This window comes from Misgurnus anguillicaudatus, chromosome 11 (assembly GCF_027580225.2).
Source record: "Misgurnus anguillicaudatus chromosome 11, ASM2758022v2, whole genome shotgun sequence".
NCBI lineage: Eukaryota > Metazoa > Chordata > Actinopteri > Cypriniformes > Cobitidae > Misgurnus > Misgurnus anguillicaudatus.
In genome coordinates, this window is record NC_073347.2 from 18137713 (window position 1) to 18163565 (window position 25853).

The 25853-nt window shown below is 36.8% G+C and overlaps 1 protein-coding gene across 1 annotated transcript; it reads left to right on the forward strand.

Annotated features, from left to right (window-relative positions):
• Positions 1-1087: 1087 nt before the first annotated feature.
• LOC129415393 (neurotrypsin) lies at positions 1088-25064 on the forward strand. Its single transcript, XM_055169362.2, has 14 exons — positions 1088-1429; positions 2960-3002; positions 10221-10463; positions 13110-13248; positions 13336-13514; positions 14544-14691; positions 16097-16275; positions 16641-16782; positions 16912-17126; positions 19243-19384; positions 19463-19741; positions 20520-20642; positions 20784-21064; positions 21951-25064. Exons 1-14 carry the CDS (start codon positions 1349-1351, stop codon positions 22268-22270), a joined length of 2514 nt encoding a protein of 837 aa, XP_055025337.2. The 5' UTR covers positions 1088-1348; the 3' UTR covers positions 22271-25064.
• The last annotated feature ends 789 nt before the right edge of the window (positions 25065-25853 follow it).

Below are 25853 nucleotides of genomic sequence, written 5' to 3' on the forward strand. Positions count from 1 at the left end.
GCAGCCACACCTTTGGGTATGAGATAAGAAAAACCAATGCTATTATCATTTGTTGTTTTAGTGCCTTGTTACTTGATGAAGTGATCTTTGAGCTAAGCTTTGAGAAGTTAAGAAAACACAGTTGTTTTGATCACAAAATTCATGTTAGGCTAAATAATGATTTAATCCTAACCCAAAGGGAGAGCAAATCCACCTCTTTAAGATTGTATCGCAATAAATGTTGTTCCTCTTTACATATGAAAACTAAATAAATATTGGACAAAAGTAAACTGATCCTGCAGATAATGATGAATTCAAATGTTAAGAAATGTGTTACTCCTATGTATACCATGTTTAACTGTGGTAGGGTTTAAAAAACCCTTTGATCTTTTGTCACATTATTGTAAGGTATACAGACTCTGTTATCCTTTAGTAGCTCTGTTTGAATGGTGAACAGTGTGGAAAGAGGTGTAATTGGGGGCCTGTGTACACAGGTGAATAATACAAGGCAAGGTGAGCTCAACCACCTGTGGATAAATTATATTAACATAATTTTTTAAATATTTATTTTAACAATTAACTTCACCACATTTCATTCAATCTCACATAAACCTTAAACATGAAAAAAAATCTTGCTACAGATGGTTATCCTGTTTACCAAAACATGCCCTTTGTCCGATATTAAGGATTTTCAGAAGGAATTTTCACACGACTGTTTCAGACAACATAGCTTTGTTTTTAAGTTTTAAGCTTTCAATTCCCACATATACTTTGAGGCTATTTACTACAGAAAATTGTAGTAAAAATTCTAGATACTAGTGTTTTTTAAACGTTTCCATAATAAATACACTAGTATTTACTACAGTTTATCAATACAATATACTACAGAATATTATAGTATTGACATACTGTAGCAATATACAACAGTGTACTACAATACTAAAATATAATATTTATTATTTTAAAAATAACTGTTTTATGAATAGTGAAATATGGGTTTAAATAAGAGTATCGTTATCTAAATGTGTCGTACATTTGTAAATCGGGTATGATCGCAGTGCTTCAGCTGTTTAGCACTATGCCGTGCTGTGACCGCAGTGCTACGATCAGTGCTTTATGGTTTGTTTCCTATCCTGCCGTCTGTAGTGAATGCTAGCGGAGGTGTCTTTATTCAGTGTTGCCTCCTAACGAGTGCAAAACTCAGTCAGACCCCAACATGGGAGGGGTGTCTGGTGGTGTCAGTCGTTTCGAGGGACTTTTACAAGTTAAGGTTATATCTTTGCTCTGTATTTACGTTCGCTATTTTTTTAACACAAACTTACTGAGACGAGAACGTGGACAGCGATGATGGGACAATTGTGGTGGATCGATGGCCAATGACAGGATGGATATCAGTGGGATCCTCTTTATCGCTACTGTCTTTCATTTCTTTATTTGTGTTTATGGTGAGGTATGTAAAACTCAGCTTACTCAATTTATCCTAAGTTTTTAAACAGCCAAACTGGTCGTGATTTATTTAAAAATATTACGAAAAACGACATGCACTTACGGGAAGCTAAGATTTTTATTATAAATATAATTATTAACAGTATATTATTATTGGCAGTATTTTCTTTACTGTAGATTAAAATACTTGATTGTGAACATGTTTTCCGTGAAGTTAGTATTAGGCTAAATGAAAGCGAAATGTGAAAAGTCATTGTTTGTTTGTGAATGGTATTGGACGCCCATTGATTGCAAAAGTATGTCTTTTTCTATCATTTATGAGACATATTGTAAAAGCTTAGCAGACATTAACGCCCTGTTCACGTGGAAATGTATATATGGTGTATGGTATCATGTCGTCATGCTTTATGGCTGAGGTACTTTGCCCCTATTTTAGATGTTTGAATAAGATCTAAATAATATGGTGATTAGAGCGTCCATAAGCATTTTCGTATGCATTATATTGTAGATTTTATATATATATATATATATATATATATATATATATATATATATATATATATATATATATATATATATTCTTTTTATGTATTTTTTCTATTCATTGTTTTGTTGTTTTAGTCTAGGCTATATGAAAATAAACACATTCATGTTACATAATAAACATTCTATAAATAACGTAATGCCTTAATAGATTTAATTTTAGCTGCCTATTAAAAAAACGATATAGTTTTGTATTTAGTTAACTGCAGTATAATTACAAGCCTACATTAATTAAGTGTAGAAGATACTTCAGTTCATACTACTATTTACTAAACTACTAAATAGCCTACAACGTTATTTTTTCATGTGGGTGTGCAACCGAGCCTTTTAAATCTGTCGCAAACATCGTCCCAATTTAAGAAACCTAACTACCTTGAGTCTTTGTTAGATGCACGAGATTCCCATCTACACTGCCAATGACGTAACCCGCCAAAACAAGAGCGCTCCCATTATAATCAACGGACTGCTGGCGCGCGCCTTCGCTCGCAGCGTAGTCCTCGTGTGAGAAATGTTCAGGTTTATCACACCCACCCAGCCCACAGTAGCAGGCCAGTCACATAATGAGTTTTGATGATCATAAAAGCACTCTTTAATCTGAAAACGCAAAGCTGCTTCAAATTAACACATGCTTTTATGTGACATGTCGCGTAAAGCAACGGATACCTTTGATGCTCTTTCCTCAAGGGAAATCTCACCTGCAGCCATTAAATCAGCTGGGTAGCCTACAGTAAAAGAAACTTTCACTAAATTATAATGCATCAAGGCACAATTAATGCTTGACTGTTGTTGTAATTCACTTGTCATACTATTTAACACAAACTGGTAGGTCTAGGTGCAATATGACCTGAATGGTTGGTAGGCATATATTTATTTACCATGGTATTTAAATGGTTCTTCAAGGCATTTTAAAAAAACACCTTAGTACTACAATAGTATATTATTAGTACTTTTTTGTTAGTGAAAGAAGAGCTTACTTCTTTTGTCTTCACAGGCAGGACCAAATGCTGTCGATGTGAATACGCTGCAGAGCTCAGGTAGGCAAAGTCCTTTTTGACTGTAGCTGCCCAGAATGTCCTCACAAGTATTGTCAAAATGCCACCATCTCAGTTGCACGATCATTAAATTGTACAATCCTGCAGCTAATCTGGTAGACCATTGAGTTCATGCACTGTAAGTCTTCAGGCACATTCTTATTGTTTGCGGCTACAATGTTACCGTGTATTGTTCTTGTAAATAGCATCTCTTTCAATGCCAAAAACCACATCCCTGCTTGGCACAATATCTATTAACTGATGCAACACCACTGCTGTCAAAAGGTGAATTCATTTCCCAACGGCAAAGTTAAAGCAATACTCAACCACAACAATTACTTGAAGGAGAAACACATATTCAGTTCGCTTGTAACATGACCCAAGCACAAACACTTACAGATTGCCATTAAGAGCATCTGAAGAGTTAGTGATTTAGGACTAATTTAAAAACAGTACAGTTTTTATGTATTTAGCATGCCATATTCATGCTCGATGAACTTTATTGCTTTCCATGCCTCCCAAGCCTGGACAGGTTTGTGAGCTGACATCCTTAGGGCAGGATGCTAAAACTCATTCAACCTCTATACAACAGTCAACCTACTCCCAGTTCATGCTGAGGCAGTGTGAGATTCTTCTGTGATTGCCTCATCTGTAGATTTATTTACTTAGGCTGACATCTGCTATTAAACATCCCATATAGTTTGTCCCTTGTGAAATTTACCGTCAAGACTCTTGTTGTCAGTGGTTAGTATCGCAGTCTATAACCATAATACCTTGGGAAATAAGAGAGGAACTCTACCCCGATTCTATTTCAACAAATTGGTTTATGTACAGACCAATGGACAGCATGAAACCGGAGCTCTCATGAGTGCATGCTTGAAAGATTTGTGATTGTTGAAATGTAATTGTACCGAAATGGAAACTGTACAGCATGTATGACTATAATTATTATATTATATTATATATAAGAGGTGTGTTGTGTTTATTTTATAATTTATATAGTGTTCAGAAGGCCAACCTGGTAATGTAATCGGACAAAAACAAACAAATCATTTTTTATAGTTTTTTTTCTATTAATACACTTCAGTGCTTAATCCTTAACTTCACAGTGTATATACGGTGTCATGCAACATTTTGAACACACCTATTCCTTCTGTATTATTCCCTTTTCCCATATTTTACAATTATACAGTCTTCATAACTGTAAAACAACACATACGAAGTTATAGAATATAGTAGTGACTAAAACATGTTTAACAAATGATATATATTCTATTCTTAAACTTCTTTACAGTGAGCATTCTGTGTAAATTACAGCTCTGGACATTCTGGGCCTTCTCACAACTTTATGAAGTGCCATCTGGGATGTTTTTTAAACATTACTGAGTATTGAGTCACTATGTGTGCTGGCCACTTGTGGAAGCTTTTCCTTCAGTCTGGTTCACAACACGTTCAGGGAAGGATTTAATTATATAATTCCAATTTGGTGTGCATATGATACGGCAGTCCTTCCCATTCACTTAAACGGCATATCTTTTTTTGTCGTTTTATTTATTGGTTTCTCAATTTTTTTCCTTTTTTTTACCATTTTCGCTTGGGTTTAGGGTTAGAACAACTTTTTGTTATATAAAAATGACATCCTAACCCAAACCCCAATTCTAACCCCAACTCCAAGCGACCATGGCTTAAATATTCAATTCAATTCAATTTTATTTATATAGCGCTTTTCACAATTGGTGATTGTTTCAAAGCAGCTTTACATTAATAGAAGCAGAGGAAAGCACAGAAAAACGACAGATAGCACAACATAATACACGATAGCACAAGCAGCTAAATTTGATGCGGCTATGAATCAACATTATAAGCGTGCGTATTGCTAATGTAACGTAAAGAAGAGGGTGCTAAGTTAAGCCCAAGAGGGCTGCCTCCCCGGGTTGAAAAACCCCCTAGGAGAAAAAAAACCCCCAGGCTCAGCCGGGGAAGTAAAAAAAGTCATAGGAGGGAAAAACCCTTGGGAGATATATTTATATATACATTGAAACGATTAAGGATATATTTATATAGAATTGAAACAATTAAGGAGATTAAGGAGATTAAGGAGATTAGGCGGAGGTTAAGCGGGTTCTGCCGGTGGTCGTTGGTCATGCATCAGCTGGGCATCACGTTGAAGGTCTGCCGGTGGGTCAGAGGTGTGCCGACTTTCACATTTACCGGAACTGGGTCTGTTTGTCTCATTGTCCTCGGAGAGAAGGACGAGACATAAAGAAAGAAAAAGACAACCCAATTAGCGTAGGGGCCATTCATATGTATACACATGTACATATACACAAACATATATCCATATATATCTATATATATCCACACATATCTATACATACATATATACACATATATATACATACACACACACACACACACACACATACACATATATATATATATATTTAATATATACACATACATATACATATATATACATATATAAATATATATATATATATATATATATATATATATATATATATATATATATATATATATATATATATATATATATATATATATACATACATATACATACACATACATACACACACATGTACACATACGTCTTGAAGATACAACGTCATCCTAGTGAAAGACTCTGCACAGTTTGTTTTAGGGAGAAAGAGAAAAATGCACGGGACGGCGAATGTTTTGGAAATGGGTGCAGTGACACCCTTTTAAGGACTGAAGTCCCGCCCCCGACTAGTGGGCTTAACACCACAAATCTATACCCATCGTGCTTTTTTGAAATCCGGACGAGCAAGGGAGTAAAGGGGAGACGGGGACGTGACTGCGCCAGCCATCTCCCTGATGCCTGTCTGGGCTTCACAGTACTCCCCTACTCGACTCAGAAACCTCAGGAGAAGGGCCGAGCAAGTGATAACATAATGCCATACATAACTTTCAATCACTCCTCTGCGCTTGGCAATTAATGGCCTGATTCGGGGATTTATTGGTGTAGGTTTGAAGTTTTGTCCTTGTATTGTGGTTTGTATGTGCACAGAGTAGCGTTTCTTTTCTTTGTATGTAGCCTTTTCTATTTTATACGTGACATTTGTTTTTAAAAGTTTATGCCCGGCTCATGGTTTGCTGCACATATGTAAACGAGTAAGGAGAGATTAAACATTTTTCTTAAGAATATTAATAGCATTTACCATGCTTTGAAGTGTTGATGAAAATGAGGATTTAGTTTATTTATTTATTAGGTTGTTCAAGCTATCTATTGTGAGATGAGTACCATTAATAAAACAATTATGTGAATGCCTTGTTAAAGAAAAAAGTTTTAAGTCTAGATTTAAAGGTATCTATTGTGTCTGATTCTCGGAGAACGGTTGGTAAATCATTCCAGAGCTTAGGGGCTAAGTAGGAAAAGGATCTTCCACCTTTAGACACTTTTGATATTTTAGGGATAACTAAGAGACCAGAATTTTGCGAACGCAGTGCACGTGATGGATTGTATTCTGATAGTAATTCTCTAAGATATGAGGGTGCTAGGCCATTTAAGGCTTTGTAGGTGATAAGTGATATTTTAAATTGTATGCGATAATTAACTGGTAGCCAGTGTAAAGATGCCAGAATTGGACTTATGTGGTCATACTTCTTAGATCGAGTAAGCAGTCTTGCAGAAGCGTTTTGAACTAGCTGCAGCTTGTTTACCTGATTTGCATGGCATCCCCCAAGTAGCGAGTTACAATAGTCTATTCTAGAGGTCATAAAAGCATGGATAAGCTTCTCTGCGTCAGATGTAGACAGCATGTGGCGAATTTTTGAGATATTTCTAAGATGGAAGAATGCTGTGCGGCAGACGTTGCCGATATGACTATCGAAGGATAAGTTGCTGTCGAACATCACACCTAAGTTCCTAACCGAGGAAGATGGCACCACAGTGCAGCCATCTATGTGCAACTTGTAATCTGACATATTATGTTTGTAGCGATTCGGTTCAATAATAAGCATCTCTGTCTTATTGGAGTTGAGCTTAAGAAAGTTATGTGCCATCCAGTCACTAACATCGCTAATGCAGTCTGCTAGCTTAGAAAACATGTGGGTTTTGCTGGGAGGTGAGGAGATGTAAAGCTGGGTATCATCCGCATAGCAGTGAAAACTTATGTTATGTTTCCTGATAATGTCTCCTAGGGGTAACATATATAACGAGAACAGGATAGGACCTAAAACTGATCCCTGCGGTACACCATATTTGACCATAAACAAATATAAACAAAAACATGGAGAAACCTATATTAAATAACTGAATCTGAAACAAATCTGAAATCTAACCCTAAACCCAAGCGAAAATGGTTTAAAAAAATTTGAGCAACCAATAAATAAAACTACAAAAAAGTCGCGCCGTTTAGGTGAATGGGACGGACTGGTGTATTATATGCACGCCAAATTGGAATTGGGTATGCACAATTTTCACACTTTGTGCTATTTATATGCATCTACATGAGACTGCGTAGAATATAATATATATTATTAGTGGTCTGTAAACATATTACATAATGAACTGTATTGTGTTTATTATCCTAGAATAAGTAATTTTTATATACACAGCAGGTCTTCTTACTTGAAACAGGCCCGGATTAACACAGTGTAGTGTCCCAGGGTGACTGTATTTGAAGTGCCCACCTCAAAAAAAATATTTTTAAAACTCTAGTCATTTACACTGTAAAACCTAAAAGTTAACTCAACTCAAACCATTTAAGTAAACCAGTTGCATTAGTTTTAAAATGCATACATTTAAGTACTGTGAACTTAAACAAATTGAGTCATATGCAGTTATGCACTTATATTTAAGTTCACACTACTTAAATATAAGAGCATAATTGCACATGACCCAAGTTCACAGTACTTAAATTTATGTGTTTTAAAACTTAATTGGCCTAATGCAACCGGTTTACTTAAATGGTTTGAGTTAGGTTTTACAGTGAACCTTTTTGTTATTAGGAGCATTGTAGCCCCTGACTAAAAAATTTAGGAGCACCAGCAGAAAATTTAGAGCACACCTTAAATCAGCCTGCAATGCAATTATTTACATTTTCCCCAAATAACTGCATAACTGAAAAATACTAAATAGACTTAACTTTATGCAGTTGCTGCACATAACATAATGCACAATTGATGAAACTTTCAGAATAGGAAGTTATGAACCAAAGAAGCATAATGCCTTTAACTAATTCTAGGCATAAGATCCAGAGAGCGTATTGTAATGAGATGAGTGGCATGGCAATATACATACTTGTATCCTTTAAACATCTTGTTTTCTATCCAGTTTTCCTTAACTGGGCACTGATGTATAGACCTTTATTCTCATCTATAATGTTTTTGGTGTTAATGTAGGCTAAACGTTCTCCCGCTCTCTTTATCTCTCATCTCTGCAATGTTTTATTTTAAACCCATGCGGGCGCGCCTTCTCACGTTCTTAGTGAGATGTGTTGACTTTACCCAGGCTTCGTAGACCCATCTGTAGATTCAACTGAGTGCATGGTGACATTAAACAATTGATGCATCATGCAAATGAGCGTTTAAACCCCATCACGTATTTCGTATTTTTGTCATGGATTCCCATACATGCGCGAGTACTTACTTAAAAAAACATTTTGGTCGCAGTCTGGAGCCCTTGGTGCCCCCCTATTGCCTGGTGCCCCAGGCACTCGCCCAATCCCGTCTATGGATAATCCGGCCCTGACATGGAAGTAGCCCTAAATGGACAAACTGTTCTGCAGTGCGCGTTTCATCCCTGCGTTGTCTCAGACGATGACATGTTTGTCCTGTGGTAGCTAAACCCATACTGTACCTTTAAATAATATGTCTTCCTCTCCTGCTCCCTCTAATAGATTTAAATCAAGATAACCACAATATTTTAAAACAGCTTACAATGGAGAAAATTGCAATACTCTTCTTTGATAATAATGTTTGTAATGCTTTGCTGTGAAATAATACTGTTTCAGGTTTCTCCCAGTCTGTTGTTTACAAAATGTTTGTAAAGTGAGTGCATAATAGACTTTCAGCAGCTAGATGTATCTTGCTTCAGCTCTAATATGTTTAGCTTAGCCATTCAGGATCTCCTCCTCTCCATCACTTCATGTATTATCTCAGCTAAGTCTTTGCCATTGTGTTAAACACAAGCAGAGACAGCGTTGGCCTGGATGGATTTGCATGATCGCAGATGTGAATACTTTTCTGGCATTACTATTGCAATCATTTTGGCCTAAAGCATATTCTCTGCTTGTAACGCAAAAGGTCTCATGAAGGTAGAAACTCTCTCTACCTAAGGGTTTTGCACCTGGCCTTGTTTTAAAGAGAAATATGTTAACCTCAGTTTGATCCTTTACAACACCATCTCATACTGTGCAAATAAATTGCATTTTAACATAAATATGAGATTGCTATTCATGACCTTTTGGGGTGGATTACTTGCATTTCAAGGAATTTGTTGTTGTTACTTGCCTGCAATAATAATTAACAAAATGAAATACAAGTATGTTACTTTCAACAAATCTCTGATTGCTTTAAAGGTAAAATGTGTATTTTCTGCACCAGAAATTAAACAGAACTGCAAAAAGAATACGTTTCCAAACCCTTAACTGTCTTCCCTTGGTAGGACAAACAGATTTTTGCATCCCGAAGGCATTGGTTGAGCTATTGTTTATATCCAAAGCAACTTACAGTGCATTGTGAGGTATACACTTTATCAGTATGTGTGTTCCCTTGTGAGATTGGTTGCCTGGTCCCCAAAATGTAGGTGATTTTAGGTTTAATCTAATTGGGTATGTTTTTTTTTTTTTCAATTTATGAAAAACCTGACTCACATAACTGCAAGGGCATTTTGGTTGAGTGACTCATCATAGTGAGTCCTCAGAAGTATTGCTATTCCAGCAGTGCAGCAACCATCATTTAGTATTACACACTGCAAAGTCCTTTCCTGCACGCAGAGGAGAAACTGCAGGGATTTTTATTCAAAAAGGGACGGTTAAAACGGAAAGCAACAATAAGACTACCTTTGCTTTGTTTAAAACACCTGCAGCTTTGAGATAACACTTGTTATCAATGTTAACACTTGCTTTTCAATGTTTCATGGCAAAATGTTTTAATGAGTTGACCTTTTGATGTCTTTTCATGTGCATTTATATTTTAAATCAAACACTGAAGTGTGCGTGTGTGTGTTTTTCATAGGTCCTATGTCCTGCTCTGAGAGCTTCACCGAGTTGGGTTATTATAACGGATCGGTGTCTCAGACGGATTCTGGCTCTCCCTGTCTTAAGTGGACTGAGTTTCCAGATTACATACTGCAGTATCCCGACCATGGGCTGGGAGAGCACAGCTACTGTAGAAACCCTGATCGTGAATCCAACCCCTGGTGCTTTTTCAGGCAGAGATCTGGAGCCATTGGGTGGGCCTACTGCGACTGTCACCAGGGTGAGCTCTTTTCTACATATTACAACATACATATTACAGTCATGTTCTACAAAAATGCATTTTAAATCAATCCCCACCAGCCATTTTTTTAAAAGTTGCCTGCCAGCTTTTTGTGTGATTTTCACAAAAGTTTCACAAAATGCCTTCCAAAAAAAATGTCTTCTAAAAATATATAAACATACAAATATATAAAATGAAAGAACAGACCCTCTGCTTTTAAACAAACAATAAACAAACAAACAAACAAAATGGTAAAAAACTTTTCATCCTATATTTTTTTTTTCTCTGCTTATAAACTCTTAAATATGGGTATTTGTTAGGGCTGGGTATCGATTCAGATATTCCAGATCGATTCGATTTTGATTCAAACGCTATCAAATCGATTCAATTTTCGAATCTGGTTCTAGGGGCGTTTTTTATACTCGATTCTCGATTCGACTCAATAAATATAGATTTAATACAAATACTATATTAATAAAAAAGAACAGTGAACATCAGTTTATAAGTGGGTAACTAATAAAAAGAAATGAAAAGCCACAAAACTATCGTCGTCGTCTTTTTTGCAAAATCTAAAATGCTTCCATACCTCTGACTTTTTATGTGAAGGTGGCATCAAAGTCGATGAAGCACCTGAAACCGCCAATTTTAAGCACTGAATGAATGAATGACAGGCTCGCCTCTCGCTCCTTGGTAACATCGCGCAAGGCAAAAAAGAGAGTGACGACTAGTAATTAGATTAACATTAATCTTATATAGACAGTTTCAGCAGTAACAACATAAACAAGCCGCTGTCGCGGTCTGCACATAACTTCCGGTAAACTCCGTTAATAATAAATAACAACAAAGTACTTTAAACATAGTTTATTTATATAACAAGCAAAAAACATCAAGTAGATTACCTAGGAAACCAAAACATTTGTTATTTTCGACGAGGAATTTGTTCAAGAGATCAGTAACTAGTCAGACCATTAAAAAACCGAAAACGGAAGTAAAGTTCGGATCCAGACGTGTATCACGTGCGTCCGATGAAACCGTCTATATCTTAATCTTAATATAAAAAATAGATTCTGCTCTTTGACAATCGATTTTGAATCGACCACGTTTAAAAAAACGATTAATCGAAAAATTTATTTTTTTGCCCAGCCCTAGTATTTGTCTTTAAAAATATATTTTTTAACAAAAAGCATAAATTATTGCATTTTTGTGAAGGAATTTTGTTAGAGATAGATTCAGAACGATTATCAAAACATACATAGAGTTGGAAATTAGTAACATTTTGGCTTCAGTATTTTCATAAATTGGGTAAGTGCCATCTAGTGGATCTCGGTATTGCAGATTAACATCAAATTCTTTAGAAACACTTTTTATGCAAATGTTTTTTCTTAATTGACGAGATAACTCGTCAATAAAAGATAACTCGTCAATGGCGGAGAAAGAGTTAATTTACACAGCTTTTTACATTACGTTACTATTATATCGTAAATATGCTGATGATTTTTGAACATTTTGAGCAAGCACGAGAGTCAAACGAAAGCCATTTACTGTGCAAACCAACCAACACTTGTGCAAAAACAAAAGTTACGTCAGTGAAATTGCTTATGTGTCTTTAAAACAAATAAGAGCAGACCACCAGATGTTGTCTAACCTCATTTGACCTAGGCAAGTTCTGACCGGCCTGTTTGGCTAAGTTAATGTATGCTGGTGAGTATTGCTGTCATTCCTGTCATATTAAAGTAAACTGGGTGACGTTTACTGATGTTACAGCACACAGAAGCTTTGCCTGACGTTGTGTGTGCAGGAGTCAAGGATTCTGTCTGTCTTCTCTTTATATTGTCCCCTATTTATCTTCCAATAAAGCCTTTGTTACCTGATCATCATATTCATGTCAGTTATGCTGGTGTGTCCATTTGTTACTCTGGCAATCGGAAAGTGTCTGTTTACTCCCTGTACTGTATCTCTACGTGCTGGTCTGTCATCGTCTATACCTTTTTGTGGTTCAGTACAAAAATCTTGTTGTTTGCACTGTGTCCTGTGATTATCTTTGTCTCTCTCCTTATTTTCTTTAAGGATTAGATTGTGTCTGCGAGCATAATGCGTGCCAACAAATCCTTTTTTCCCCCCATTATCTATGCTGCAAGATACTAATGCAGTCTTTAAAGACCACCAATTATGCGATTCATGATTTGACATTTCCTTTTGTTGTGTAATTGGTGCGCTTGTTGTTTGTCTTTCTACAATCACAAATGAATACATGGTTTTAATGTTTTAGTATCATTACCTAACCAATCTGTAACGTCCTGCTCAAGCCGCGCTGGCAAAGTTAATCGATCAATTTGGGCATCTGCATTTTCTGGATCAGATTCGGCTCGTATTGATAAGGTAGTAAAGATGATATTAACTCCTGTCAGTATTGCATTGTGAGATAATCTTCAAAACATGTTAAGGAGCGTCACATTTCCGGCTGATGTCAGAGTTATTTATGGCAATTGTAAAATCTGTCAATCCAATGGACTTTAAAAAATAAAATAAAAAATTATGTGATGAAAATTTTTGTTTTGGTGTAGACATGCCTTTCTAGTTCAAAGCAAGGTTTCGTAACTTTTCCAGTATTTAAATAAGTAAATAAATATATACTTAACTGTCCAGGTGCGGCTCGGTTGGTTGGAGGTTCGACTAATAAGAATGGCCGTGTCGAGGTGTACCTGAATGGCCATTGGGGAGCGGTGTGTGACACCCACCTGACTGACCGAGATGCCAGTGTCATCTGTAGACAGCTGAGACTGGGGTATAAGATGCAAACTCTATTCTTTATCAACTAAACTTTTTTTTTATATTTATTCATTTTTTTTAATAACCTGTTAATACCGAACAGTGAAATCGGCACCGCACTTCGACATTCCTACTTTGGACCTGGTTCGGGTCTTTTCCACTTTGAACGTCTTAGCTGCCATGGCAATGAAAACTCTCTGCTGGAGTGCAGAAGCAGGAAATATGTCTCTGGCGACTGTAACCATGGCAATGAGGCTGGGGTGGTATGTGCTGTACCTCAGTGTTAGTTTGTTTTGTTCATCATGATGATTACTCTCATGTATTTATTTATTTATTTGTTTGTTGTTCTGCGCTGTAATCTTATTTGCTGTGACTCCTAAAAGTCCTTCGACACTCAAAAATCAATGAATGTCATTACATTAAATGACAAAATATTAAAACAATGCCATCTGCAAACTAAAAAACCAGTTGGTGCGACTGTAGTTTATATTGGGTGTAGGCTATTAAAGTCAGTTCCCCTCAAATAGGCTTTATGCCCAGCTGCACTACTTCCTGAACTTCAGCCAGCTCCTTGTTTCCTGTCTGCCATTATTGGACAAACTGATTAATCCAGGTGTGCCTGACCTCAGTAGTCACAACAACAATAATCAGACATGCCTGGATTAATCAGTTTGTCCAATAATGGCAGACAGGAAACAAGGAGCTGGCTGAAGTTCAGGAAGTACAGCTGGGCATATTCACACTGATGTCCATGCAGCTTCATTATTGTAGTTTATGGACACGTTCCACTAACTTTTGACCAACTGCAGACGTATAGGGTTTGCATGCAAGTCCTATTTCAGTGTCTATCTTTAAAACAGTTGTAGTGTGAAAAGGTTATCTGTGGAGCTAAATGAGGGCAGAATTCATTGAATGTGAGAAATGGGAGTGGGGTCATAAACAGTGTGCTTCTTGTAATGAGTTAGGGCTGCTGAAACAGGGTTGGATATATTTAGAGATAGCTGTGTATTATTCACACAGAAACATTAGAAAGGAAAATGAAATTTGAGAGCTTTGAGGGTCCTTATATACAGTACCTTCCCATACCATGCACACGCACATATATATCCTTCAAAGCATTCGTCTGTATGTGCGTAATAGCCTGTAGAGGAGTCAGGAGAATCCCTGTTAAAGCATATAGCAGTAGAAGCTCCTGTTATGAATGGTGTGAAATCTAGGAGTCATATAGATTTGCTAAAAAAAATCTGGTGATAATTTTGTTCTTGCCATTTTCCACTATAGTATTGAAGTTGACAAGATTGTTTTGTTTAGGCAATGGTGCCCCCCTGAGGCTCGTGGGAGGGCTTGAGGATTTCGAGGGGCGCGTGGAGGTGTACCATAATGGGAGATGGGGCACTATCTGTGATGACGAATGGGATGATATTGATGCCGAAGTGGTCTGCAGGCAACTCGGATTGGGGTAAATCATATAAATATATTTCACATGTGTGTCTTATAATCTTAATACAAGGAAATGTAACCATTGGTTTAAACTTTAGCTTTAATATGAACATCTTTCATGTGTTCCTTTAACAAGTTATATTTTTTAAAAATGCATAAGATAAACGTAAAAGCTAAAAGAAACTGCTGATGGCAAATCTGAGTGCTTGCCTGAAAGGACAGTTTTATTTATATAGACTACACACACAGTGAGTGAACTTTATAAATATAGATGAATGAAAGGAGTGTTTAAATGATTGATGAGGTGATGGGACTCTCTCCATGAATCTGCAGAAGAGAAAGCCACAGATTTAATCTTTTGCCATCCATGTTTATATAAACACGAAGTTATATTATTTCCAGAGACTAAAGAAGGCCTACTCCATAACACGGTGGTTTTCAAACTGGGGGCCGGGACCGGGGCCGCGAAATGGTGCCAGGGGGCCCCAGCTTTATGCCATTTTATAAAATACATTCCTTTATCATGAATTCTGTGTAATTGAACCTAAAAAATAATAAGCCAACTAACCAACAGCACTACTAGGTATAATTTTATATGTTTTGTTCAATTCAAATATTACATTTTAATATTTTTGTCATAAATTTACTTCCGGGGGCCGCGAAAAAATGCACTGTACACAAGGGGGGGGCCGCACGCTGAAAAAGTTTGGGAACCACTGCCATAACACACACATGCACATGAACACTTTTGTTATTGCTTTTTACTTTTGACCATAGTTACACTGCAAAAATGTCTGTTTATATGAACGTTTAGCCTTATACTGTAGTTTGAACCTATTATCATCATCATCATTATTGAACTATAAATATAAAATTGCATCATCCTCCGTAAAAAAATATTTTGGGGATTGAAAATTTAACTAAATAAAAAAAGTAAATTATATATTAAAAAATTAATTTTTTGTAAAAAAAAAATTAAGTAATTCTAAATGAACACATTATTTATTAAATTCAACTAAATTTTATCATGTAAAATTTGTTAGAAGGAAATTAAATTTATAATTTTTTGTTGAAACTAGTTGAACTATTTTAGTAAATATAACTAACTAGGCAGTGGACTAAAAATATTAGGCTGTATTTACTTAAAAATAAAGTGCATAATTTTTGCATTCACTTTTTTAAATTTTACATGGAACTATAAGCATAAAAGCTTAATTTGTTTAAAATTCCATGTACAACTTACTTAAAAAATTGCAATTGCTTAAATTGCTTAAAATTCCATGTAAAAATTACTTTAAAAAAGTGGAGGCAAAAATGATGCACTGTATTTAAATTTTTTTAGTTAATTATTTTTTTCAGTGTAGGTATAATCTTAAATGTACGTTCGTTATGGCTTTGATATCATAATAAATGTTTGTTCTCAGTGGTGTACCAAAAGCATGGACATGGGCTCATTTTGGAAAGGGCACTGGGCCTATCTTACTGGATGGGGTACAGTGCACAGGAAATGAGCTTTCTCTTGAGGAATGTCCTCATGCGCCCTGGGGCCGGCACAACTGTGACCACATGGAGGATGCTGCAGTGTCATGCAACCCATATACAGGTGCAAATGACATGAACTACGTCAGACAGCAACATAACCATATGTCTTATTGTAACACATTAAGGGCGGTTTCCCGGACAGGAATTATCTTAAGCCAGGACTAAGCCTTAGTTTAATTAGGAAATAAAACATTACTGGAATGCATGTTGAGGCAAAACAAAGTGCAATAATGGATTTTAAGATATGTCAGTGCAAGTTGTTTTCAGTTTGGACAGCTTTTACATTTATTTATTTTAGTCTAGGACTATCCCTGTCTGGGAAACCGCCCCTTAGAGTATTTCAACAAGCAAAATCCTTGTATTGTTATCGGCATTTTTGTGTAAATACATGCACTGCTAACAGTTGACATCCGTATGCTGCTGTAGATGGAGTTTTACGCTTAGTGGGATCTGACAGTCCATGGGAAGGACGCCTTGAGGTGTATCACGCTGGGGAATGGGGCACAGTTTGTGACGACAACTGGACCCCGCGTAACGCACAAGTGGTGTGTCGACAACTCGGTTACAGGTAGTCTGTTTATTTGAACTTTTTTAGAAACTAGGAATGTTTCATTTCATAAGATAACAAAACATTTGGATACAAAGACTTGCTGTTTAATTCAATTGCAATTGTGAATTGTTGCTGTGTGTCCAATAGAGGGCGTGCTGAGTTGGCTCCAGATGGGATGTATGGACAGGGTACAGGGTTGATCCTCCTGGATGAGGTGAAATGTGAGGGGGGAGAAAACTCACTGCTAGATTGTGCTCATAGTGAGTGGGGTCAGCATGACTGCTCTCATAGTGAAGACGTGGGCATACACTGTGAAAGGGAAGGACATAACAATGAAATTCCTGAAGTTGCTCCTGCCACAGGTGCGTAAAGATGTGTAAATACTTTAACAAGGATCACTATCATTAAAGGGCCAATTTTATGTCAATTTTTACACGATGTATTATAAGTCTTAGGTGTATCTAGAATGTGCCTATGAAGTTTCAGCTCAAAATACTCCACAGATCATTTGTTATAGCATGTCCAAAATTACCCTATTTGGGTGGGAGCAAAAAAGTGCTGTTTTCATGTTTGTACCCTTAACACTTTAAATCCATATTTCCACTACCAGTGGCGGCTCGTGACTGCTCTTCCGAGGGGCGCAAATTCAAAAAAAGTGTTCAGAGTGTTTTGTGTGTTTTCAAAGATATGTGTTTGTTGCATCATGTGAATCATGTGCATCACGTGTTTTGTCAAAATAAGTGCCTGCTGCACACGCGTCAAAACCGTTTATGATAAAAGAAACACTCACATTCACAAAATACACGCAAGACACTCCCTTAACAGTAAACTCTGATTACGCATGAGATTATGCGAGTATCTGGCAAACGCGAGAGTCTCTTTTAAACGCTTTAGATGCGTCTGCAGCAGGCACTTATTTCGACAAGACACGTGATGCCCATATAGGATCACAAGACGCGCCGAAAACATATTTTGAAATTACGAACCACACACATGACGGGCTACATACATGTTTTGACGAACTTCGCATCGTGCGCCCTCGAAAAAAGAAATCTCCGGCTGCCACTGTTATCTACTAGGTCCCGCGCTTACCCAACTTATAAAACACTAAAGCATCCACAGATCCAAAAACAGTAAATACTCCAATGGTTTGTCATTTCAAAATATGTGTTCTGTGCATCAAGGGATCTTATGTGCTGGCGGGGAAAGAGTTAAATGCAAATAAGCTACTGCTTTCGGATAAAATAGATCTGATTCCTCTGAATACAGTCTTGGGCAATAGTATATTTAGCTGCATAAGTGCTAAAGTGTACTAACAAACACATTTAAAATGGTAAAGTTAACCAGTGAGTCAGTGGCTGTGGGCGGGCTTTGTTAGTGTGACATCACATTAACAAGAGAATCTAAACAGCATGTCTAATGCTGCGTTTACACCAACCGTGGTAGAGGCGTGAAGCGCGAGTGATTTCAATGTTTAGTCAATGTGAAGACGCGTTGACACGCATCAGGAGGTCCCGCGGCGCGAAAGAGGCGTTCGGCGCGGCCTCATTCGTGCGTGAAGCTCGCGCGAAAGGCGCGAATTGAGCGCTGTACGCGCGAATGGTGCTTTTTGTGCATTTTGCGGTTTACACGAATTTGAGGCTGACGCCCGAGTTGAAAATTTTTAACTTTGGCGGAATTTCGTGCCGCGTTAACCAATCAGGAGCCTGCTTGCTGCTGTGGTGGCAGCCCCGCCCGGAGTCACTCATTTAACCAACGCTTAATATTGTCCATAAGCATACGACACAAGTTCTTATTTCTATAAAGACAGGAATAAAAAGGACCTCACTTGGAAGAGTGTCAGTGCAACCTGGTAAGTTGTAATACACATTTAACTTTTGAGTCAATTGACATTTATCGCCCCACGCCGTTTATTTTCCCCCTATAGTAAGGTTAACAAATACAAACTGATAACTCTCTTGATAAATGCACAATCAACATAAGTCATCTTGCAAACAGACAACCGCATAGCACTTGCCCCTCCCACAAGAAGCGGAGTTTGCCTCTGACGCGCGTCAAATGCTTGCCTTCTCCGCGCGTCTTCTCCGCTCTACACGCGCGAATGTATTCAAATTGTTCAAGCGGCAAACCACGCGCGGTAGACGCGATTTTGACGCCTGAAACGTGGTTGGTGTAAACTCAGCATAATGACACTGATTTGGTTAAATGGGGGTTAAAAAGGAGGAGTGGGTGAATTTTTTTTCTTTGTTGTGTGATTGTGTTCACACACTGCCAACACACGCTTACACCCAAACACCTTGTAAAAGTGGATTTTGCATAATATGGGCCCTTTAAGACTAACATTGTGTCCTAACCAGATTCAATGCAACAAGAGCTAAATCTTTTCATGTTAATCTGATTATATAATAAGTGACAAACAGAAATTTTTAACAGAAAAAGCAACAAAGGTCCATCTTCACTGCTTTGTTGTGGTAACAGGTCCTCTGGTGAGACTGGTGGATGGTGAGAGCCGTATGGAGGGCCGTGTAGAGGTGTTCGTTAACGGCCAGTGGGGTAGCGTGTGTGATGATGGATGGAATGACATCAATGCAGGAGTTGTCTGCAGACAGCTAGGATTCACGTAAGCATGTTTTAGTTGATGTGTGACATGAAGGTCAATATCGATTGATTCACCTTTCCAAACCTTTCTCAATATCAGTGGGGTCTCCAAGGCCCGTTCCATGGCTTATTTCGGCGAGGGTCAGGGACCCATTCATCTGGACAATGTGAAATGTGTTGGGACAGAGGCTTCTTTGGGGGAGTGTTCAGCTGTGGGCTCAGACGCTCATGACTGCAGGCACAGTGAGGATGCAGGAGTCATCTGTGACTACATCACTGAGCCTGTGAAAGACGGTGTGATGGGAAAACAAGAGTGTGGTGTGAGACCCAACACACAGAGGCGCAGGAGGAGAATTATAGGAGGAGACAAATCTCTACGGTAATAAACATTATATCAGGGTATTTGATAACATAGTTTTATATTGCATATATTTAAAGGGACAATATGTAGTTTTTTAAGTATTTTATTAATCAAAATCAGTGTCTTTAATCAAAAATATGTCCTTATTGGTGTCAGATTATCTCTGCCAATGATCTGACTTTTCTTTGTAAGCTTAGAATTTCTTATCTTTATTTACATTAAACGGGGAAGTCCTAGAAGGCTTCCATGTTGTTTCGCCATATTGAAAAACTATAATAGCAGAGAGGGACAAAAAGCACTAGCCTACCACCACACGTTTCCACAACGCGTTTTCGTTCAGAACACATGAACCAAATGAAATGGACAAGGAGATCAGTGAGTACATAAAGGCTACCATAGTTGCAACATGCATTTGGAAAAGCGAGGCGCTAGAGAGCACTATTCGTTTGAATGCAAAATACAATTTCAGCACTAGATTGGGAAAAATCATACTTATTGTCCCTTTAATGTGTTTAATGTTTGTTATTTATGGTTATTATCTTACATTGCACGGTGCTCCCAGGGTAACAATACATCATTCTTACTTTTGAAGTTCAATAAAAAGAACGGTGCTAGAGTTTTTAATGTGTTATTTGTATAGCTGTATTTTAATCCTCACTCCAAAATATTGAGTTTAAAAATTGAGTTTAAAGGTAACGCCACATTTTGGCAATAACATTAACGTGTTTATTTAATACAGAATTTATTAAATTCTTTGCATGTGCATAAACTCGTAAAAAGCATATGTGTCATGTAGGGGGGACTGGCCGTGGCAAGTATCTCTTTGGCTAAAGTCTCAATCGAAAGGCACTCATCCGCTTTGTGGGGCAACTCTCATCAATTCCTGTTGGGTTATTACAGCCGCCCATTGCTTCAAGAGGTAAGAAAGACTTTACTGGCATCTAGTGGTTGTATGAAGAATAACAAATGCTTGTTGGCAGCATTACAATGTATTTTATTTCATTGATGTCAGGTTGTTTTAGTGTCCATTCATTGCACTTTGTTTATTTATTTTCTTTAGGTTTGGTTCTGACCCCTCCCGTTATGTGTTAAGACTCGGTGACTATCACACAGAGGAGAGGGATGATTTCGAGCGCACTCTCTCTCCCGAGCAAATAGTGATTCACAGGAAGTACCACAGCCAGGGCTGGGAGTATGATATTGCTTTACTGAAGTTAAAGGGTACACATGAGAGCTGTGTAGCTTTTAACCCACACACTAATGCAGTTTGCTTACCGGGTCAAAGCAACAAGAGGGGCAGGAGGCCTATAGCCTGTGTTATCACTGGCTGGGGCATTACAGGTATTGCATATGCAAACACAGATAATGATTGAGATTTTCATTTTTAGGAATGGAAAACCTAATCGTTTAATGCTGGAAAAATATCTTTTTTATGTTTTTTTAAGTTTTCAATTATAACTTTGTGAATCAATCTGTTCATTTCATTATGTTGCGTGTTAAACATGCAAAGTAAACAAGGCCCCCTTTTTCATCTGGTATTAACTTCAGTTTCAAGTGATCATTTATGCATTTGGCAGACGGTTTTAACCAAAGTGACTTACCGAGCATTCAATCTATTACATTTTTTATAGTATTTAAAGGCGGGGTGCATGATTTTTTGAAAAACACTTTGGAAAAGGGAGTCGGGCCAAGTAGCAAAACACACTTGTAGCCAATCAGCAGTAAGGAGCATGTCTACTAACCGACATCGTTGACTGGGTTGCATATGTGTGGGGCGGGTCTATCAAAAAAAGGTCCAGATTCTATTGGGGTAGGGGCGTGTTTGTTTAGGTGATTTCAAATCAACATTGTCAACATAAGCTTTCAGAGATAATGCACCCCGCCTTAAAAATTTTGCCACTTTATAGTGCAGGATCACTTGGACTATATAGTAATGATGAACCTACCTTATTGTCCGTCTAAACAAAACTGCTCATTGCTTTCGCCATCTTTTTTGTCACTCTGTGTGTGCACAGGTGTGTAGTGTTTCTTTGCAAGGTGACATCACCATCTACTGGACTTACATGCATAATACAGCTCAATTAGTGATTTTGTAATAAAATATTTTGGACTGTAATTTGTGCTGTCTTTATGTACCCAGTACTGATGTTAATACCAGTTATAAACAGGGCCATTGGAGAACATTAAAGAAAATGTTCTAACGTTCTTCTTTTTGTTCTCATGTTAGACTCCGAGTATTCCCGAACACTCCTACAGGCCTGGGTTCCTTTACTGCCGTCCTGGAAGTGTAAAAAACGTTATGGCAGTCGCTTCACCAGCCGCATGTTATGTGCCGGCAGCTTGTCAAACCATCGGCGTGTAGACAGTTGTCAGGGTGACAGCGGAGGGCCACTGGTGTGCCAGGGTGAAGGTGGCCACTGGATGCTTACAGGAATCATCTCCTGGGGTCATGGTTGTGGCGACCCCACCTATCCAGGTGTATACACACGGGTCAGCAGATTTCTGAAGTGGATTGAGAAAGTCACTCATAGCCCTGCCAAAGTTTAACATAATGCCTTTGAAAGGTTTGTTAGCTGGTTTGATCCAGTTTTAAGTGTTGCACATTTACTACTTTCACCATGCCATGTCAATTCCGTTTTTCTATATTTGAAGAAACATTCATGAAAATGCACAGGAATGTGAAGCCACAGATCTTAGAAGTGGGTTATATGATGTGAATAAGTGTTCTACTGGATTGGAAGGTCTTCGATGGATACGCCTTTGTAAATAAGTCAATTTGCACTAGTTTGCATGCCATATACTGTATGTGGAACATTTGTGGGAGTTCTTTGAGTTTTTGGTTCGGGTTCTCAAATTAAAGCAACACTAAAGAGTTTTTTTTTACCTTAAAATAACGTTTCCAAAAAAGTTTCAGTCATTCATCCAATCGAAACAGGGTGAACGGCACTTTCACATTCGCTTTGTAGCCCTCTATCGGCCAAAACCGCACTAAAGAAGTTTCCAACCATGCGGTCGCGGTCCTGTAGTTCGAGTGAAAACTACAAAAACTTGCTTTACGGCAGACCTACAATCCAATCAGAGCCAGCTTTGCTGCAGTAGGCTAAATTATTTTCGACAGTGGTAATGGACAATTCCGCCTCCAACCTGTAGGGGGAGCAAAGAGCAAAAACTCTTTAATGTTGCTTTAAATCAGTGGTTCTCAAACTTTTTCAGCGTGCGGCCCCCTTTGTGTACGGTGCATTCCTTCGCGGCCCCCCCAAAGAAAATTTATGACAAAAAACAGTTCTAAAACTTCACATTTTAATTAAACAAAACATTAAATTATACAAAGTAGTGCTGCCTTATTTTTTTAAGTTTAATTTCACAGAATTCATGATAAATTAATGTATTTTATAAAAATGTCATAAAACTGGGGCCCCCCTGGCACATCTCGCGGCCCCCCTGGGGGCCCCGGACCCCAGTTTGAGAACCACTGCTTTAAATAACATATTGCACTTAGACATTTACACTTACTGGTGTACACTTTATACAGTAAAAATTGAATTCATGTACATTCCACATGTATAAGTTATAAATGTATGCATGTCTAGCGTTTAAAATAGCATACAACAGATTTTTTAATTTATTTACAGTATACATATTGCTCCTACACAAGCTCCTAGATGATATGTATGATAATATCAGTAATGAAGTGATAAACAGTTGACGAGGCAGTGCACAACAGGGTAAAAGTTGCAGTCTCAACAGAAAGCAGTAAAATTGACTTGCCTATTGATCATGCTTTTTAAAAATAAAGGTTCCAAAAATTTTATTCTGGCTGTTTGGGTCCATAAAGAACCTTCAACATCCACATAACATTTCTGTTGCACAAAGGGCTCTTTGTAGAGCTGCTTGATATTATAAAAAATAATGCAATATGCTATAATTTCCAAAAAAGTGCTTTAAGTTTATAATTCATTTGTACATTAAAATAGAATTATAAACTGAAAATTCTATCCAACAAAATTATAGCAAACATAGACTGAAAAAACAACTTGTAAAATTTACAAAAAAAATCCTCGTAACAACTTTTTTAAAGTAAAATTTACTGCTTTTTTAAGTACAACTTACCTACTAACATCAAATAAGATCTACTTAATAATGCATGAAAAACATATTTTAAATAATTACGTAAATGTTACTTCATTCTTTTTTTAAAAGTTAGATTTATTTTAATCATTTAGGTAAAGTCTATTAGTTTTTTTTTTTTTTTGAAAATTGCATTTTCAGCAATTCAGCATTCAGCATTGCTGTCCTAAAAATATTAAATAAATCGTATTTACTGTGTTATTTTCTTTAATATAGTTCTATGGACTTGTGTCTATGTAAAGAAACACTGATCACCTGAACTTATCATTTACAACAAAAAACCCTCAATAATTTAAGAGCTTAAACCTTTATGACATTTTATTACCAACTATTTAAGTAGTTAAATTCTTATCAGTTCTTACTCTGTGATAAAGTTAAAAAATAAAAATAATATTCAGGCGCAAAGAATTGTGGGTATTCCTTACCCACAATCCTTAATTTAAGTTAATTTTACTTGATTTTTTTAGTTTAATGGATTTAATATTCTTAAGTTAAATTAACTAAGATTTTTTACTTGAATCTGCTAAAGATTTTGATGAAAATTTCCTTAATTATTTTAGGACTATGTGCAGTGCCTAAACAGTTAAATAGTACAAGAAAATATCTAATACGACTTACTATTCTCACACAGTTCATTTTCTACATAAATTAATTGTGTATTTATCATAATTTTACTTAGGAAAATCTAGTTCTCAATAAATGTTAATATTATTATGTAGAAATTATGAGAGTTAATCTAATATATATTACTAAACCAAGTTCGTTTTTTCAGTGTTTTTTTACATTATTTTTAATTGTTGATTATCTTCCACACATCAGAACATGCACATGTGCTCATGCACACACATGCAGGCACTAACATGGTTCCTTTATGGCATCACTGTGAAGAACCCTTTTGGAACATTTATTTTTAAAAGTGTGACCAATGTCTGAGTTTAAACTACCCAGTCCTGCCAAGGAAAAAAATTTATTGGGAGGAGGGAAGTGATTTAAGATCTAGATTAAATTTGCTGTTGAGTGTGAGATGTAATCTGTTACCATCTGTTAGTCACTCGATTACGTTGTTAAGCTACAAGGTGCTTGAGTAATGTATATTATGTTTTTTCCTTTCTCTCAGAATGTTTCTGCAGCTTTCCGTTGCAAAGTTGCTATTCAGGTTTATGGTTGTGGTATTTATTTACATAAGAATATATAGACTTACACGTGTAGTTTTTTTTAAAAAAAGAAAATGGGGTAAAACAGCAGTGTAGTCTGCTGTTTTATTACAGTTTGTGTTACGAATTTCAGAAATTAAGACAAAGCAATGACGAAAAAGCGAAATGATGAAATTGTTTCATTGTTACATAAAACCATATTGCTAAACAAGTCTTCGAAATCCATGCCATAACAATTTTTGTTTAGATGCTTGTGTTATGACTGTACTGTTAACGTGAAGGTTGTGAGCAGTCATACTGATTTAATGCTTTTAGCAAAATTGTGAAAATGTTTAGTCAGCAAGCTATCTCTATAACATATCATATTAATTACCTGACATTATTGATTGTTCATGTATTGGAAATGATGACGTGAAAGCAAAAATTAATGCATAGTATCATGTTAAAGCATCAAAATATTAACCATTTGTCTCCAACATTGTGTTTGTATTGCATTTTCACAATTTGTCTTCATTGGCCACACTAGCTACATTAAAACATGTAATACAATTTTAAATCGAATTCCAACTTTTTTAATGGTAAAATTACGACAAAAATGGTGTTATAGCTTACCAATACACTTATTATTACATAAAATAAAATAAATTATGTCTTCCTGATATTTACAGCAGAACATCACAAATCAAACAATGTACACCTATTTCAATCTGTTGCACATTAAATTATTAACATTTGGGTAAGTTCCTAAGTCAGATATTTGCATTATTAAAATGCAAGTACTTTAATATCAGCCAATAAAAGCATGATTCATTGGGCAAAAACAAAATATTTTAAAAAGACAGACTATT